The sequence below is a fragment of the Thunnus maccoyii genome, chromosome 4, assembly GCF_910596095.1.
Source record: "Thunnus maccoyii chromosome 4, fThuMac1.1, whole genome shotgun sequence".
NCBI lineage: Eukaryota > Metazoa > Chordata > Actinopteri > Scombriformes > Scombridae > Thunnus > Thunnus maccoyii.
In genome coordinates, this window is record NC_056536.1 from 3,152,995 (window position 1) to 3,173,135 (window position 20,141).

The following is a 20,141-nucleotide window of genomic DNA, read 5'->3' on the forward strand; positions in this document are numbered from 1 at the left end:
GGATTTACACGCAGCACACCCAACCGTTATCACACTCCCAACACTCTCCACATGCACAGCACCGAGTCAGTGGAACTATATATGTTTTGAGTATACATACTGAACAAATTTACTTTTGGCAGACTACTCAGACATTAAGAAAGTCATAGTGTGAGCTAGGTCTAGCAGTACAATGGTGCCAACACATACACATACATACACACACACACACACACACACACACACAGACATGACTGGAAAAAGGGGGAGGGGTTGGAGTGACCAAACATAGTCAGTCAGAACACTTTGAGGAAATGTCACACATTCCACACTGCCCTTATGACACACTCACTAACACATATTAATATGCGGTATTCTGTGTGCATTATATTCCCACAATACCAAATAAACCGAGCAAGATGAACAATAGGACATGAAACTAAAGTCACAAATGTGACCAAAAAACCATCTCTTCCTATAGATCTTTGGACAACATTTACTTTACAATTGCAACATGAATTCAGCTTCAAACATCCAAAAGCTGAAAATCTTCGACCTGGAGCTCTCTCTTCTTTCCCTCCCTCCCTCCCACCTCTCCTCCCTCCCTCCCTTCTCTAACGCCAAGCAACAAGTCACACTGGAGCTACTACACTTCCTCCTCTTCCTTTCTACTCCTTCCAGTCATCCTCCCTCCCTCCGCTCTCCTTCTCTTCACCCCCTCCAATTGGAAAAAGTTCCTCCTGGTTTTTTAGCCTTAAAAGGGCAGAAGCAAACTGGATCTTGGCAGCCCTCCCATTCCCTGAGCTCTGGTTACAGACGGGGGGGGGGAGAGGAGGAGGAAGGGAGGACAGGACAGGGGAAGAGAAGGGAAGGGAGGGCAGAGGGGGGTGGAGGGCCAAGAAAGAAAAGAGGAAAAAAAAAAAAAAAGGCAGTGAAAAGTGCTGTGTGGGACATTTTTATAGCCTGTACTGACAACAGCACCGGCTGAGGATGGGCTGAGATATGTTTATTTGTGTGAGGAGACCAAATAGGCTGAAAGGGTTTGAATGGGTTTGAAAATGAGGTTTGAAGGGGATAGAGGAAGGCTAAGGAGAGGCAAGAACAGACAGGCTGAGACAGAGGCTGAGAAGGTGAGGGGAGGACATGGGCACCACATAAAATGATGAATGGGGAGTTTTAATAAATACCATGTGGCTTTAATCAACTGTTTGTTTCCTGGAAGCATCGGAAAACTATGATCAACCATAAGAGCAGAGTTTGGGTTTCCACGTAATTGATAGTTCTTGGCCTGGCAAAAATGATTCAGGTCTGGAAAAGTAGATCCCCTCCAGACACGTTTCTGGCATGGGAACTCAGGCGGTGTGTTTGTAGGTAAAATCTTGTAACATAATAACAGCAAGAAAAGCACGAGGCAAAAACTCAAATAACTGTCACCATACAGTGTCGTTTTATAAGTTAAATATCTTACTGAACCACTGCAGATTTTTGTGATTAAGTAGAATAAAACGTTGCTTTATGTCCGCTTGTTCGGTCTGAACATGAGGCATGGGGTGTTGGGACATATTTCCAACTCTGTGATGTAATGCAATAGCCTGAATACCACTGTGCTGAATGGGAATGTGCACTCTACTAATCCTCAGTATCCATTTGACCAGTCCCCTTTCGCCTGTGCAGACAGGAAGTTATGCTAATGATAATGAGCTGGCAGGAAGTGATCCATTTTGACCTAACTGAACATCTAAACTCTCCGTTATCTCACTCTCCGGCCAACATTCCTCTCCGTCATACACTATGAAACTAACCCTCTCAACTTTTATCTTATTTCTGAAGACAGAAGATTAAATTTGATGTTGTATGACATCCCTGATGTTGGCGACACTCAGTAAACAAACTATTTAGACTTCCCAATAGGACTACGTAGTGTTCTCTCATTATCTGATGACTGATGCTGCTGGAGTTGCGTTAGCATTATTGCTGTAAGAACCCAGGAATGCTAGTTTAAACTTAAGGGGAGCAGAAACGAGCTGTAAACATGGCGTTTACATATTATCACCTTATAAAGTTGATATGGTGAACATATTGGCAAACAGTTGCCTATTCATTCAACCAGGAGTCACAGTGCAACATTCCTTTGGATTCCTGTTTCTGGCAACCTGATGAATCCAAGTCCAATCGATCATTATTTTCCAAAGCACAAGATGCAACCTATAGATTGAGTAATTATCTAATCATTGCAGCTTTCATCAAAAAAAAGTTGTGGACCGTAAAACCAAAATAATGAGCTGAAAGATGCTAAAAAGCTCAGAGTTGAGGGGAACTGCAGAGTTGGGTGATAATTCTCTGAGTTTGTAACTACAAACAACACCTTTGACATTACAAATAGTCATTGGATCCATTATTAACAATACTGATCAAAGCAGCTTTAATGACAGTTTGTTCAGAATTAGGGTTATGAATATGACCATACGTACACTGAGGCTCTAGAAATGTGTCAACCCTTCAGGGATTGTTCCATGCCCATTTATACCAAGCTCTGTCTGGTTGTGTTGGTTGGTCATTGCAAGCAATGTTGGAAATAAACAGCAGGACTGCCTTACAGCAATGCAATAGTCTTGCGTCAATGTGATGAGGTGGCTTGATCTGTCAAGCATTTCCTTCACTAGAGTAATCAGATACAGACAGTCTCATCTGCTTCTTTAATCCATAAACTGTTTCATTGATTTTCTGGCAGAATGTACTCTATCACATATTGCTATAGCAATATAAAATTACATATTCTGTGATTGAATATCTTATCCATCTCACCCACCACTACTCTGAATCATTCATTTGGACAGAATTTAATGAAAGACTGAACGCTTGGGCTGATATATCACTTGATATTAGCTCATTGCAGTAGGGCTGTAGTCTCCTGGTCGACTGGTCGATTAGTTGGTCGATATGCCCTCGTCCAACCAAATTCTCATTAGTCGAATACTTGGCGTGTTACTTTCATAAGGAGAGAAGTGCTACATCAGTAGCCTTCCAGGATTAATCCATTATTTCCTGTGGCAGGAGGGACAGGGAGGGAGGGAGGAACTTTGAACTCGCCCGACCTAATGGAGACTGCTAGGTCTAACTGTACTCAACGTTTACTGAGTGTTTACTGAATCAGTGTACTTAAAATTAAACTATATAAAAACAAGCAGTATTCTGAGCTCTGAAACACTGTGGACGTGTCTGCTGAAGGCACTGAAACCGCTGAACAGTCTCTCAGCCTCTGAACCTAACTATGTTCATGCTGAACTCCCTTAAAAAAAATATACAATTTAAAATTATTTGTAGGTGTAGGATAAGCAACATGGATGATATTTCAAAAATAAAGTAACGCTAGGAGCCACTGTTTGATTCATCACCCATTTTGTAGGTAAATGTGGATTTATTTCAATAAAAATGTAACTAAGTAATAAGTAGTTCACAAGCGACCCATCGCCAATCATCGTTATGTTAAGTTGTCATTATTTTCAGTGAAGTTCAGTGTCGATGTTACTTGCTTCTTTGAAAAGTGCTGGTGAGGGGCTGGAACCACAGCTGCGTCTGTAGTGACTGGAGAGATAACTGGAGTGACTGGAGAGAGAGGCAGAGAGGGCAGCCACACAGGCACGTCTCCCACAGCACTGCTGCACAATCAGCGGGACATAGATATATCCTCTCGGTGGACCGGAGCTTTAACACCGACTTTACACTACCCGTCAACAGACAAGTCAGTTGGGTTTGAAATAACTCATTGAGCGCTACCGTTGACCGAAAATGGCCCCGTTCACCAGTAACAGCTAATACTATGACACCGGTGTCTATCAGCCTGGCTCCACCGGCTGGGAGAGACTGTAAACAAATGGATGAAGAAAGGAGCGCTAATGGCTAAGCTAAGGCTAACTCCTCAATGGCTATCTCTACGCAGCATTTTCCTTGCCAATGTACAGGGCATGGGGGACTGTGCATTTATATTTAAGCTTGGTGCACAGACAATGCCATTCTCAAGAGGCACTGCTCTGCTAACATAGTAGACCTTTCTATCTGCCCAGAGAGTTTACATCTACTGTTGTGACTGCAGCATGCATCAGGAAACTAATGCTAAACTTACAATGAAAGTATTGCATGCTGCTACTAGCAAACAACAGCCTACACACCCAGCCGAAGCCAAGGCGCTCTAGTTCTTATATAGTGCTGGGGTGGGGTCATGCTGGTAACGCCTCTACGTCACGGTGCGGCCTTTTTGGCACACCCATAACAAATCCAGAGCACAGGAACGGTGAAAAACATTTTAAACGGCCTAACTCCACAATTCAGTACTACATAATTCACAGTCTTTTAACGTTTTCAACAATTATTTTCTAACATGTATAATGTGTTTCAAAAGAAATCTCTGATTTTCCTTTACACTGACTTTAACTCCATGTCTTTTTCTATGGCTCGTTTTACAACAGCATTATATCTTCTCCTCTATCCACGTTTCCACCCCTTTATCAGTAATATAGCACATATTTCAGTATTATGCAACTATGTAACAGGAGGAGACAGCCTGTTTGTTGCCACACAGGCTGTCTGTCGCAACCTGCACACTCTACTCCGAGGCAAAGACGAGAGAGCAACCAGTTACAAAGTTACACCACAGCTCTGTTTATTTCACGTCCTGCCTATGTGGCTGATGGGAAGCGTTTGGCACATTGCTGCTATCTTAACATTTCTACAACTCCACACAGGTTCAGTCAAGCACAGATAAAGGTCTATGAAGGACTTTTAAAATCCGGGCTGGGCTGCTGACAGACTGGAGCAAAGATGCTGCTGACAAGGAATGAAAATCAGTGCAAAAGAAAGAAATATTTAATTACTGCCAGTTTTCGTCTGCTCAACAGCTAATGTGTGTTAAAGCTTTGTTGTACACACACACAAACAGGATGCTGCCAAGTGGAATGACTGAGCTTGTTCAAACAAAGGTGTGATGAGCACAGTGGAATATGCGCACAGGTCATCTCCACACATGCACAGGAGAGCACAACAGGAAACTCCTCACTGGATGCAAGATTTAGATTAAATTGATCTAAAAAAGAACTATAATCACAGAAAACTAGATATACAGACTGATGCAAGACACATGGAGGATGAGCCATAACTGACAGCCTGATTAGTGCTTCAGCAAGGCATCTCACCTCATTCAGCCCACTGCCTGCTAGATGGCAGCCTTGCCACTCTTTAACTTAACTAAATACATGCAAGTTCTCCTCTGGATTTATCAGTAATCATGTGTCTGCTGCTGGTGCCAGATCATGTGGGGTTTTGTCAAAACTGCAGAAAGAGAGATTACCTGTTGGTTTGAAACCTCATTACAGCGAAGACTAACCTGCAGTGTGTGCTGGGAATATGAGGTGATGTGAGTGCCTCTGTGGCTGGATACTGCAGGGCAGAGCTGAGTTTGTTAACTGTTGAGACTAGACTGATCAAAACTAGAACAGTGGGTGGGCTCCACTGCAAGTATAACCCTCATCTGAGTGATGCTAGTGACACATGTGAAGGCAGTGTGATATTGATAAACAATCTCTGCACTCCAGCTTAGGGCTGAAACTATCCGTTTATTAATCAACAGAAAATTTTTAGTCAACTATTTTGAAATTCAATTAATTGTTTAAAGCAATAGTAAGACATTTTGGAAAATTTGCCTTCTTGCCAAGGTAGAAGAGAAGATCGATACCACTCTCAAAGATTGTACACCAACTCTGAAGGCAGAGCCAGGACACAGTTAGCTTAGCTTAGCATGAAGACTAGAAACAGTTCGTCGTTCTCTTCCCAAAGGTAAAAAACCCCACAAAACAGCACCTCTAAAGCTCACTAATTAACATGTTATATCCTGTTTTTTAATCCATACCAAAAAGAAAGTGTAAAAACAACAAATTAAGATTTTACTGGGGGTTATATGCCAGACTATTTCCTGGCTAGGTGCAGTGACTTCCCAGAGTCTCCGCTGGTTGTCCGGCAACCTCACAGTCACAGCAATACTCCAGGAAGTCATCGCTCCTGGTCAAGAAATAGTCAAATAATGGCAAATAACCCCCAGTAAAACCACAAAGATAAACTGTGGTTTTTTTTAATATGGATTAAACATATAAGATTACATACTTAAATAATGAGCTTTAGAGGTGCTGGTAGGTGCATTGTTTTACCTTCAGAAAGAGCTGGGTTAGCTGGTTCCCCCTGTTTTCAGTCTTTATGCTTAGCTAAGCTAACTAGCTGCTGACTTCAGCTTCATATTTAACAGAAAGATATTCGCCGGTTCCAGCTTCTCAAATGTGAGGATTTGTTGCTGTTCTCTTTTATATGATTGTAAATTTAATTTCTTTGGACTGTTGGTCAGACAAAAATGCTAATTGAAGATGTCACCTTGGGCTCTGGAAAACTGATAAACTTGTTTTAACTATTTTGTAATGTAAATGATTAATTGAAGAAAATAATCAACAGATTAGTCACTAATAGTCTAGCCCCACAGTTACTGTGGCTCTGATTGCTCTTCAACTGGAGTACATTATGCTCATTTTGAGGCCATTGGCAGCCAGCAAGCAAAAACGTTTTGAACAGCTGGTCCACATTGGACCCACTACAGTTTGCCTACCATCCCAACAGATCAATAGAAGAGGCCATAGTACACATGTTCCACACCACCCTATCTCACATGGGCAAGAAAGGTGGCTGAATGAGATTACTGTTCATTCACTACAGTTGAGCGTTTAACACACTAATAGTTCCCTCCAGGTTTGTCACAAAGCTCAAGGACCTGGGATTAAACACCTCACTATGCATGTGGATCCTTGACTTCCTGACGGGCAGACCCCAGGTGGTGAGGGTAGGTGGACACACCTCTTCTACCTAGCGATGGTGGGCCTGACCACAGATAATGGAAAGGCCTATCTGAAGGAAGTAGAGGACCTGACCTGCTGGTGTCAGGACAACAACCTACTTCTGAATGTCAGCAAGACTAAGGAGCTGATCTGGACTTTGGGAAGAAGCAGGGAAGGAACTACACCCCCCTTAATATCAACGGGTACCTTGGTGTCCACATCACTGAGGGCCTGACTTGGGCACTGCATACTGACTCAGTGGTAAGAAAGGCAAGACAGAGACTGTTTCACCTCAGACACTTGAGGAAATTCCAGGAATCCCCTCAAATACTGAGGAATTTCTATTCCTGCACCATCGAGAGTGCCCTGACGGGGAACATCACTGTCTAGTGCAGAAACAGCACCGAACAGGACTGCAAGGTCCTGCAAAGAGTGGTTCATTCAGCTGAACATACAACAGTCAGTTCTTTACCCTGCCTAAAGAATATTAACACCAGGTACTGCAAAAATAAGGCTAGGAGAATGATTATAAATAAGGCTAGGAGAATGATTATCCAATCCAAACCACCTGGATAATGGTCTTTTCTCCCTGCTGCGGTTGGGAAGAGGTACTGGATACACCAGGCCAACACTGAGAGGCTCAGGAAGAGCTTCTATCTTCAGGCCGCTAGGGTCCTAAATGATGTCACTGCCTGACACTGCCCCCCCTCCCTCCAATCCTACACATACATTTATTATTATTATTCCTATTAGGGTTGACACCTTCTGGTCAGTTGGTCAATTTGTTAGTCGATATGCTCTTGTCTGAACAAATTCTCATTGGTCGGACAATCAATGGTGTTACACCCAGACCCACCCCAGGCGCTGAGTCTGGGGTTTCCAACCTCCAAAAATTTAGTGAGAAGATAGTGTGATTTTGTTAATAGGGGTAGATAACTCTAGTACCCGTTTTTCTCTGAAACCATGATACCACCTCATAACGCTGATATTCTCATAAAAGGTGAAAAGATTGACATAGTTACTGATTTTAAATATCTTGATGTGACACTGGATCCAAATTTGAACGTTAAGAAACATGTTAAAAAAAAACGGTTAGAACCATAAAGTACAACTTAGCAAATTTCAGACATATTAGAAACTGTCTCTCTTTGGACACAGCTAAGATATTTATGCAGGCTATGATTCTTTCCCATATGTCTTATTGCATCACATGTTGGGGGCAGGCTTGAGAAACAGCCATAAGGCTGCATCCTTATACCAACAAACTCTAAAAATTCTGGACAAAAAGCCAATTAATTTTCATCACTGTAGGGTACTGGAGAAATGCAACTTACTGAGCTACGAGAATTTAAGATTATTCTCAAATTTGTGCCTAGTTTATACAATTTTAAATGGTTTAGCCTCTCCTCCACTACATGACTTTGTGTGTACTCGCTCAGTAAGTTCTATTAGATCCTCCAGAATATCCTCTATACAAGATTGTACCATACCATTTCGTCACACCGCTTTTGGGCAATCAGCTTTCTTTGTGAAAGCCACAACTCAGTGGAATGTCCTACCTGATGATATGAAGAGCTGCAGTTCCATCAGTACGTTCAAAACCAAATTTTTAAAAAATCTACTAAAAACTACTCAGCTATGTAACCTAGGGCTGCTCGATTAATCGAATTTTATTTTCAATTATGACTTTGGCTTCCAACGATTATGAAAACAAGATAATCAAGATAAATCGATTATTCTGCCACATTCTGTTTCGCAATGATGCTCTGGTTTTGTCTTGTGTTATAAATCCAGCGCATCATGTGTCAGAGTCCTGTGTGTTTTTTGCTTTTTACTGTTTGTTATTGTGCTGTTATATGTTTTAATTGTGACCTGCCTAAGGGACTGCCGATGAAAATTAGCTATAAGCTAACTGGTGCAGTACATCAAATGGTAACATTTATGTTTAACACTGTACAAGGTCCCAATAAATACAATACAACAACATGGTGGGTGGCGGTAATGCACCTTAATGCTGGTTGCCCCCTGCCATAAAGAAGAAGAAGAAGACGGAGAAGAAGCAGGAGAAGAAGAAGGAGAAGAAGGAGAAAGCGCTGCACACCCAACGGCAGGCCCAGGAGACAGCTGCTGACCAGGGTGAGTCTGAGACGGAGACAAGAGCAGGAGAACTGCCCGGAGGAAAGGAGGCCTTGCCCAGGCTTGTCAGGCTCCAAGATAACGTTATCGTCTGCCTTCTACTTAGAAGTGGTGAGTTTAAAGCTCACCACAACTCAATACGATATAGTCTCTGGCCATTGTTGGATATGTAATGTTGCTGACACAAGATATCACCTGCTAACGGCGTAGTGTAGTAACCACGCTATGTCGCTCCGCCCCCCCCCGACCAATCGATTGGTTGAAGAGTAGGTTGAACTTCAGTCCATCAAGATTTTCTTTGTTCGATTACAGTTCTAATTCCTTTTCTATTTAAACTCTTTTTAATGCACAAGTTGAAGGAACTGGCAGGATTACATTTCACTGTGATTGTACCTGTGATTACATGTGACAAATGAACTTAATTGATTGACTGATTACTGGCTTCTCTTGAGTAATCACCATTACACTGGGCACTGTTGCATATCACTACTTGTCCATTTTTAGTAAGGAAGCAAAAGATAAGTCAAAAGAGAAATGAAAGAGGTCATAAAAATTCAACAAAAAAACTGAAGTCATTTGTTAGAAAAATGACTTCGGGAACAAAAGAAATACAGTTTTGGAGTTAAAAGTAAACTGGTTAAAAGAAAAGAGAAAGAAAGAGGGAGAAACTTCATGCATCATGCTGAATAGTGATGGCAGTTTGGTAATTTGTGGGTTGCTGGCTGGGTGTGTCCATTTTCTGCAATGAAAGGAGGAAGTAAAAGACGAGAGCAGGCTCCTCTCTCATCTTCAGATTAAATGAGTCAAAAGGAGCAGCTAGGATGAGGGTGAGTCAGCTGGGGTCACAGACAGGCACACAGACAGAACTAAGTAGGATGGCTCATCACTGCCTGGTACTGTGCCCTGAATACCAGCAGTGCACTGTTTAATTAAACACACAATCAGCTGGCATCAATATCAGAAAATAAAAAAAGACAGATGACACACCGCATGTGAAAATGGGGCTCTTAAAAGTACCCATATGCATAGAAGATGGTATCTTATATCTCAAACCACAACTTCAAAAAAAGGAAGATGCTCCACCTCTTCCTCTCTGGCACAGATGAAGTTAGTGGTGCAGTCATGTTTGACATGAAACTGTGCAGTCACCTCACCTCACCTGTCCACTGCAGCGGGAAGCAGTTAACATGAATGTGGAAACCAAAAAATGAGCCAGACATTCTCCCGGGGATGACAGGGACTCATTCATGTCTGATTCACAGATTCAAGTCACAAACCTTTTCCCTTTCTTCCAACCACAGACTCTCTGTTGATAAAGATTTTGTCTCAGAGAAGAAGAGTATTGTTGTCTGTCTTTCTAGGAGTGTGTGTGGGGGGGGGGGGGTGAAATATCATTGAATTTTTATGCAACATCACCTACGAAGTCTCATTCACTGCAGTGATCTCCTGTTGTGTACGGGGAAAGATGTCATAATGCCACATGAAGGCTACATTCTACTAGCACTGTATCACAGCTCAGCAGAAAATGACTTTAATTCACTTGTAGTCTGATAAACAACTGCAAAATCACCAGTGTTGTGAGCAGGCAAGCAGCTGCATGTAGGCAAAGCCCATTAAAGCCAGTTTAATGCCACGGAGCGTGAGCCAAGTCCTGTCTAATGCTGTGGAGACCCAACCCCAGCCCACAGCAGGACATGAGCACAGACAATAGCCCTGTGTCTCTTTCTGTGTGTGTGTGTGTGTGTGTGTGTGTGTGTAGGATCAACTCTCCTGTCCTACTAGGCCTGAATTACACCCCGGCCAGCAAAATTTGGCTTGAACCGGCCCAGCCCAGCCCGGTTCAGGCAGCAGGGGAACACAGAAAGCAGCACAGTCAAACACCCTCCTCCCAAAACAATCCACCTCGAAAATCTGGATCGCTGGAGATAAATGCGTTGTGCCCCTTGACACTGGGGAAACGCCTGCTTTCTCTCTGCAAACACACTCAGTAATGTTACCAACACTGGCAACTTTCCTGTATGCTTATCTAACACCTGTTCACAAAAGAAAAACGTGAACTCAAGAGTGTTTTCAGAAGTATTTCTTTACAACATGACAGTTTTTTTTTCTACTGGGCATCAACATGCTCAACTTTATTCTGTCAGAGACCCTGCAGACAGCTACATCCACGTTTACATGCACTGTCCTATTAATGATCAGCATTTATATGACAGTGTTGAATTCAGCTGCTGCCTGGCGCTACTCAAGCTGAATATTTCAATAAAATCAACCTATAACTACACGCACGACAAAGTAGAAGAAAGGAGAAGCCAGCTGGAACAAGGTGGAGACAGTGTAAGACGCACAAACTGGCACTCATTCATTACACTCAGCATGGTTTTGTGGTGTGCACAGACTTATCTGACCCACCTATGGACACCAGCTTGATGTTCTCCTTGTCCAGGAACTCCAGCGCCACCGACACGTTCTCCAGCTGCATCTGGCGGAAGGTGGGCCTCTGGTTGTACTTTCTGAACATCTTCTTCTGGGACAGGACCTCTAGAAGCCCGATGAGCCGCAGCCCGTCGCTGAGGTCCGTCTGCAAGTTGCCGATTCGCTTGTTGACGCATTTCAGGTGCTCGTTACACCAGCGGGTGAAGGTGTTCTGCTGGATTTTCTTCCACGGCGCATCCTCGGCCAGGTCCTTCTCCGTGGCGGGCATTTCTGCGTCCTTGTCCGTGGAGAGAGCGTTGGGAGCGGGCGCGGCGCTCTGGTGGAGCCGGGGGTGGGAACCACTCATTTTTATGGTCTCGGCTGTCTCTCGGTTCGCTGACTTTTTTTGGGTGGAGTCTGCTCAACTGCGTGGCCGCTCCCTCTCTCTCTCACTCACTCCTTTTGCTTGACTGTGTTTGAGAGAAAAGAAAAAGAAAGAAAGGAGAGAGTGACTTATAGCCTGGAGATAGAGATTTCGCAAAGAAAGTAGGCGGTTATGGCACTGGAAGGGAGAAAAGGGAGTCATTTTGGATGAAACTACACAAGTGATAGGCTGTGCTCGCACAACGAGGCAGCTCCAGGCAATGATTAACTTTTTCATGTCCAGGACTCCAAAACCCAACAATAAACTGACCCACATTTTATACAGCTGTGTTTTTATCTAAATAGATGTGAGTTTTTAAGATTTATTTAAGACGGTGGGGGAGAAACAACAGTGGAAAAAGTACAGTCAGCACAATCCTCAAAACATTCTCATATTTTCCAATTACTAACATGACTGTTACTGTCCAGTCCCTTCTGTCGTCTGTATTCTGATATTGGGCAGTAATGTCAGCCATTTGAAGTGGGGAAAATGGATTTTAACCTATGTCAGTGTCATTAAAGGCCCACTCAATTTTAGAAAAGAACAGTATCCCTTCATTTGTACTTTAAAAGGACCTTAATGTTTGCAGGTGCAAACTCAACTCAGTTTAATGGATTATTTGCATGCTTTAAAGGGGTTTTTAAGGTGAACCGCCTCACCAAAACCATGAAACTCATCTCTAAATTTTCAACTTGATTTAAAAAATACAGGTATAAATTCAGGGTTGATTTTCAGTCCATTTCAAGGTTTTATACCTCTTGTTCACATACACATTGTCGTAGGTCACTTTCGGGGACGTTACGTTGACTTTTCCTTTTGCTTTTCCTTTACCATAACCACTAACCCTTACCTTAACCTAACCCTAACTTTAACCTTAACCAAAAATAAGGCTTTTGTCCCCAATTGGACAAGCCATCCCTAGTCAACTGGTCTTTAGTCTGTCATGACAGACCCCTGCTTCTACCCAGTCTAGTGCTTTGGACAGAGTTCATGGGTCCCAGGTGGCAGTGAAATAAATATTTGAGATATCCAGAGGGATAAAAGCATCAGTGACTCCGCATGCGGCCATTGAGTTGTGTTTGTTTGTGTCTGCTGGCCTGTATGCATGCATCCTCCTCTGGGCAGTTGTCCATACTCTGCTTATTTGTGTACTATGTGTGCATAAATTTTCACGGCCTAAATTTCTGTCTTCATTTGTGTGCATGTCTGTCTGTGTCACATCACTGTGCTGTGTGTGCAGCCTTATCTTTAAAGAGGTTACAATGTGGATCAGCCACTATCAGACACTTGAGTGTCTAGACATCTGCCTTATCCACGTCCTCTGTTTGTCCGCACTGCACTGACCAAACAGCTGCATGAGATCACACACTAAGTATGCACTATATGACCTGTTAATTACCGCTACTCATAACAGAGTTTTACAGCAGCAGTTAAGACAGACACTCAACATGTATCAGTGGTAATGGCGGGCAGGTTAATTTAACATTTTTCTTCATTTTCACTAAAAGCTCATTGAGAGTTTTGCATTTCATCATTTGTATTGAAGAATACATCTCTCAGCAGATTCCTCTTCAGTATGTATTAGAGAAATTTTGATTATTTTAAAGATTTTTTTCCCTCTGGTTTGTCGGACTGAATCACGAGAGAAGGGAGATTAAAAAGGAACAAGATGACAAATATTACAATCCAGATGCCTTGCACATGCTCCCACTGTTGTTTCTGTCCTCTTCTGAGACAACAGAAACATATTGTAATATTTAAAGGGGCACTCCACTGCCAATGTTACGCATAAAGGTCAGTTTACTCATGAGAGAGCACTGCTCTGTCTTAGAAAACAGTGTTCTGTGAGGAAGCATTCCTGAGTTGGGGTTGAGACTTCAAAGATCTGACAGAAAAGCTGCGTTATCAACTGGGTGCATGGACTTTTCAAGATTAGAGCATTTAAATGTTAAAGATGCTGTTGAGCTGCATCATGGGAATTGTAGGATCCAGCATTTTTTTAAGCTTGACTTATAATAGAGAGTCAAAGTCGGGATACCTTGCACTCTGCTGCGTTGATTTTGACCATTCTTTTAAAAAATCCGTCTCTCGCAAGTTCCTCAACTTTATGAAAGTAATTCATAAATTCAAATAAGACAAACTTATTTGATTTCATTTGATCTCAACACACTCAAGTTGAAGGGTTGAAGTCTCTGTATGAGTAACAAAACAGCAGTGGCTGTAAAGACAGGGAGAGATGTGACTCTGCAGCTTTTTTGACTAAATATGGAGCTCAGTGCCAGGAACCACAGTGTGGCCAGCAGCCATCAAGAATGCTTCGCTTTTGTCTGTGTGTGTGTCTGTGTGTGTGCATGTGTGTGTGTGTGTGTGTGGTCAAAGGAGAATCTGAAGAATGCCCCTCACCCCCATAACAACCCTGGAGCCCCCAGCCTTAATAACACCCCAATAAAAGAGCCCTATTAATGTAGCACACACACACACACACACACACACACACACACACACACACACACACACACACACATATCCTGGCCCCAGCATGATTTTACATTTTTCACTGGGCCATTTAAAACAATAGAACAATAGGATTAGATAGTTTTAAGCAACTCAGCTGGTCCCTGTAGGTGCATAACTTACTCCATTTACCAAACTTCATTACATATAAACTTGTCACAACAATTTACAGACCTTGGCCATAATTAAAATTTAAAACATATGATGGCAGTGGATTTGAAATGTGGCAGAGCAGGAAACAAGGCAGATTAACAGCAGTGCCTGTAACACAGAGAATTTACTGAAGAGGAGAAGGAAGGCACAGAAAGCAAAAAGCTTGAAGTCAATGGACATACTACAGTAGAATTTTTAGACGGGGCACCCAGGTGTTCGATTCATACTGCGGAGCACAATAAAGTAAGAGAGAGCTGTGTAAACCGGTGAAATATTCTCTGCCAGTAGGGTATTGTTTCATTGGAATTTGCCAAATAAACAGGAGACAAAACAAGGGGTGGAGACAGAAAGAGCTGACCAAGACACATTAAAATGTCTCAGTATCTGATGGCCAAATTGATATCTCTGGCTTGTCTTTTGTCTCCCTCTAGTGATCATTCACTATACTACAACTTTCTCTTTTTTTCCCCACTACTTCTCTGTTCACTGATCTGGAAATCCTTTTAAACTCTTGTCATGACCTCCTGACCCCTCTCTGTATGTAATCTGGACTCATTCTGGACAGCAGAGCCACTTTCTATTTCTCTTAAACACTTATTTTGTTCTTTAATAATCTGCAGCGACATGTTTTCATATATCTTTATCAAACAACAGCTGATGTGTGGAGGTTCACATGTTAATCGGGCATCCTGGTGGGCTTGTGATTAAGACACATTCAATATAACTCCAATGTTCCCTGTTGCATGTCATATTCCCTCCTTTCCCCTAAATTTCCTGTCCGTACCTCCACCACAAAAGCGTGTAAAAGTGTAAAAACATCCGAAAACACAATTACAGTAAGAAAACATAAAATGAGGGAAATAAACATTTGTGCTGGAAAAGTACATTTACTCAACTACTGTACTTAAGTGCAATTTTAAAATAGTAAAATAATACATGTATTTTACATGAGCATTTTTATTTTACACTCCACTACATCCCAGAGGGAAATATTGTAGTTTTTACTCACTATATTAATTGACAGCTATAGTTACTTTTCAGATTATGGTTTTACATGCAAAACATTTGATCAGTTTATAAAATTTGATGCAGTGCTTTACTATTAAACTTCCTAGTAGTGTATAAAGTGCCTAAAATCGGCTGCAGCTAGAGAAATTACAACAATACCTAATAATATTCTATAATACAATATGTTGTTTATAATATAACTGTAAAAGGAGTATCTCTGGCTACTTTAAGTACATTTTGCTGATGATACTTCTGTACTTTTAAATATAGGTAAAAAAAATAAATAAATAAAATGAATGGCTTTTACTTGTAACTTAGAGTGTTTTTACACTGTAGTATTGCTACTTTTATTTACTTCCATAACATTGGTTTTCAAAAGCGATTTAAAAGCAGAGCTCTTCAGGCAGGCTACTAGAAAGCCTTTGGGATCTGACTACAGAGCTGTCATTGACCTCAGGTTATGAACGGGTACACCTGGGCTCAAAAGGTCACTAATGTAAGCTGGAGCTAGACCATAAAGTTAAAAAAAGTAACAAACAAACAAAAACTATGCCAGTACTGAAAGAGCTTAGCTTCTGGGAAAGCCCAATACCATGGGTGAGCTTAGGCAGTGAGTAACAGACCTGGATCCTGCACATTAGGCTTTTAGCCAAAGCTTACATCAGCAGCATAAGCTTCATATCCTGGATCAACAGAATTACAAGAGACCCAGAGGGTGGAGAACACAGTTTAGGGCATTAATGTCCCTTCAATATTTCTTTGTCGGGTAGAATGAAGTGATAAGAACATAAAAACAGAGAAAGCATATTTTAAAGAGCAAATACAGTGAGGAGAGAGGTTTGGCTGCTATGTGACAATATAACCTGTAAGAATATATGACTATAGCCATATATGACCATATTATATATGAGAATAAATATGACTGTGAGGAATCTGTGGTGTATATTAGATATTAAAGTAGACAAAATTAGATTAGTTAATTGTTAAAATGAATGCAAACTGAACTGCCTCTCCTCTCCAGTGATACTATTATTACAGTACCACCCGCCATGCCAACCGCTTCTCGTCATCACTAACCACACCCAATCACCCACAATGCTGAGCAGAGCAGAACGGAGTGAAGGAAGTTAGATGAACGCTGCATGCAACACCATTAACCACGTGTACACACATACACACACAGAGTGGTGTCAGGAGAGAGAAAGAGCAAGTCAAATGCAGAGATTAGAGCGAAGTTAGGGCTTTCCCCTTTTCTGCAGGCAGCGTAAGTGTGTGTGCACGCATGGCTTTTGGTGGCACTTGATGGGTAAAAGTAGGCCAAGCAGTGTCAAATAAGGACAGGTTTGGTCTGAGTATTTACACACTGTCTATGCCAGCACCCAGCTTCATTTTCACCTCATGGCCTTCATCACCTCTTTATTATCAAGCTCTTATAAAACCAAGACTGTAAGAAGTTTTGGGTTACAGAATCAGTTGGGCTACAGTAAACATGTAAAGTCTGCAACCTGAAAACACACATTTCTCTCAACTGCCTTTTAGATGAGGGATGTAATGTTATGTAATGTTATGACCTCAGTGTGAAATCACCTCTCAGAAAATGTTGGAAAACACTCTGCTGCAGGTTACATTCACTTAATAAAAGAAGAGGCACATTCCACAGCTTCAAGCTCCTCACCAAAGAAGTCAAAAAGAGAGAAGAAACACTGATGATGATGATGATGACGATGATGATGATGATGATGATGATGACGAAGATGATGATGATGATGATGATGACGATGATGATGATGATGATGATGTGACAGATATAATCACTACTTCCATTTGAGACAGTTTTACTGGGGACATTCCTGTTGTAAACATGTTCATAACAGTAACTCATCTTATTAGATTTACCTGATGGAACGACTCTTCCAGTCATATGAAAACCAACTGTCCCATTTCAGAACATTACGCACAAGCCCTCAGAACTAGAGACTCTTGAAGTTACTCTCAAAAATTACGTTTTTAACTCAGTAATGTACCACAAGGGTATAAAGGTATAAAAACTCTAGGAAAGTGTATGTATTGTTCTATAGATTAAGTGAAAACAAGAAACATTAGAAAATGTGTATTAGAACAGCATGGTCCCTTGTACCCTATGTAATTATTCAGTATTTTTCTATTTAATTTTATGAACCTCTTTCTTTATTTTCCGATTTCTCATTATGTATGGAACCTGAGGAAGCAGTTGCTTCTGGTAGTGAAACAGAGAGGGGCATCACATTGTCTTCACTTTGCCTTTGCGTAAGAAACACAATATATTTGTATACGGCTACATGTTTTCCTATTCCCTACTTCCACCCTATTCCGGCCTGCACTTCACTATCATGCATGATAAATGTATACATTTTGATTTAAGAAATGTTTCATTCTATAAGGACCAAGAAAGTGTGTTTCTATGTGTTACCGAGACAGAGCTGCCTCTCACACCTGACAGTGGGTGACTGCTGAACCACTCCATCAGGTTCCTTTCACCCCTGAAGACTTTAAAATGTAACTGTGTCCATTATTATGAGGTTAACAGCAAAAACACTGACCAGGGTCATCATTACATCAAACCACATCTCTATCATTAAACATGCTTATCGTTCTAACAAGTGCCTGATTGGACCACATATCCTTGAGGCAAAAAAAAAAAAAAAAAAAAGACATTCAAACACATATTATTTTTCTAACTAACTCTAAGATAACAACTTATCTTATCTTGATTTCAATGTTTCTGACACTGTGCCTTATGTGGCTCTGCTCTCTAAAAGGGTGTCTCTAACCCAAAATGAAAAACTTAATACCCACATCAACTCCTGGTTTGTTTAATCACAAACATGCCATCACATAGCTGATTACAACATGTAAAAAAATAAAATCTTTACATAATGACAGGATGTGTGGGTCAAAAAGACCTCTGCTCCCCCTCTATATTAAGGGTTAACAATGAAAGCAACATAAGCCGGTGGCATCTTTTTATGAGTGACGAACTGCAGTTAAATATGTTTAAACGTCCTGGCTCGCGTGTGAGTACGCGCGGTGTGCACGCGCCGCACACCTCGTCTCGCGGTGTGAGACCCGCTCCCGGCTGCGGAGGGCGCAAGTGGCTTCCACTCAGCCCCCCGGTAAAAAAGCAGTGTCCGTGTATTACCTTATTTGGTGTGGAGCCCCTAATTGTAGCTAGGCCAACACCGAAGAGATGCTTCAGTCCACTGCTGCTGCATGCACGCGGAAGAGCGTGCGCGACAGCCCATAAACAAACTATGCAGGAATGAAGTGAGACGGATGGATGATCCCCAGACTGACATCTACTGCTGTGATGTTCTGACCACAGCAGTGTCAAAAATGTTTCACTATATGCGCCGAAATAGCCTATCTGTGACGGCACCAAATAATCTGACTGTGTAAACCGGCGTCAAAGTTTCAAAGTTTCACTCTTAAAAAAGTTAGCGGTGCGTGAGGCGTGGCGCTCACACGCTCACAGAGATGTCACACATGATCATACATGATAGAAAACCTCATGACACCCATTCATAGCGTGTAACCTGGACTGCAATCAAACTGACGCAACTTTTTTATATATATACAAGGCTTTATGAAGATTTCAGTCTAGAGCAATCATGTGAAAGAAAATGTCCTACAGTGAAATCACAAGCAAGTATGCATATCTCTCTCACTCATGTCAACAAGTCTACAGCGGGACAAAACTTACATGTGTGTTGTAGGCTGTGATCTTGGGGTGTGTGTGTGTCCGGTGTCTCTCCGGTCCGCTCAGTCAGTGCGCGCAGCAGCAGCCTGCAGTTACTTCGTTCACAGAGGGTGTGTATGTATGTCTGCTGCACTGAGGTCCCGGACCTCCCTCCCCACGCGTAGTCCCGGTGGGGGGAAATGGGTGTATTGGTTGTACTGGTGGCGCAAAGGAAAGAAAGAGATAGTCCCTCCGCTTTTTTGCTCTTTTCTACCTCTGCTTCTCCTCGATCTCTCTCTCTCTCCCTGTCCTCTACCGTGAGAGCCTTAATTGGTAAAGGGGTAAAGCATCAGAGGTGCTGGGGGTGTAACTCTCTCTTTTTCGGCTCTGTGCCTCTTTTCTTTTTTTTTTTTTTTTTTACATGAGTGACGTCATGACCGCGCCTTCAGGATTTTAAAGGTATGATGTCACCAGCCCGTGCAGTGCCCCTATCTCTCCCATCTTGCTTTTATTTTTCCCGAAATGCGTGTGTGTGTGTGTGTGTGTGTGTGTGTGTGTGTGTGTGTGTGTGTGTGTGTGTGTGTGTGTGTGTGTTTGTGACAGAGAAAGGTAACTCCCCACATCTCTTTGCACCCTCTGTCCTCTTTTTTCCTGTTATCTGTTATTGTTCAGACAGGCCGGTGAATATGGCGAGCTGTGTTTCTCTCTGTCAAACCCTGGTCCAACTGACTCAATATGGGGGTGGGAGGTGTGTGTGTGTGTGTGTGTGGTTGTGCGTATGTGAGATTGTGTGTGTGTGTGTGTGTATGTGTGTTGAGTGCTCTCCAGCTGAGTATTGGCTCAGGAAGCAAGAATGTTCGGCCTCTGCTGTGCCCTCTACTTACAGTTCATCAGTCTGGTGGGAGGATGGAGGGAGTAGAGGAGGAGGAAG

At 42.2% G+C, this 20,141-nt stretch overlaps 1 protein-coding gene across 3 annotated transcripts in view; it reads right to left on the reverse strand.

Annotated features, from left to right (window-relative positions):
• The window catches only part of flna (filamin A, alpha (actin binding protein 280)), a 61,492-nt gene extending 41,834 nt beyond the window's left edge, over nucleotides 1–19,658 (reverse strand). For all 3 annotated transcript variants that reach the window (XM_042408047.1, XM_042408048.1, XM_042408046.1), the window contains exons 1-2: nucleotides 19,235–19,658; nucleotides 11,394–11,866 (exon numbers count right to left, since the gene is read on the reverse strand). In XM_042408047.1, the coding sequence (XP_042263981.1) occupies nucleotides 11,394–11,763 (370 nt within the window). In that variant the 5' untranslated portion in view covers nucleotides 11,764–11,866; nucleotides 19,235–19,658. The remainder of the gene's footprint in view (nucleotides 1–11,393; nucleotides 11,867–19,234) is intronic.
• Between the last annotated feature and the right edge of the window lie 483 nt (nucleotides 19,659–20,141).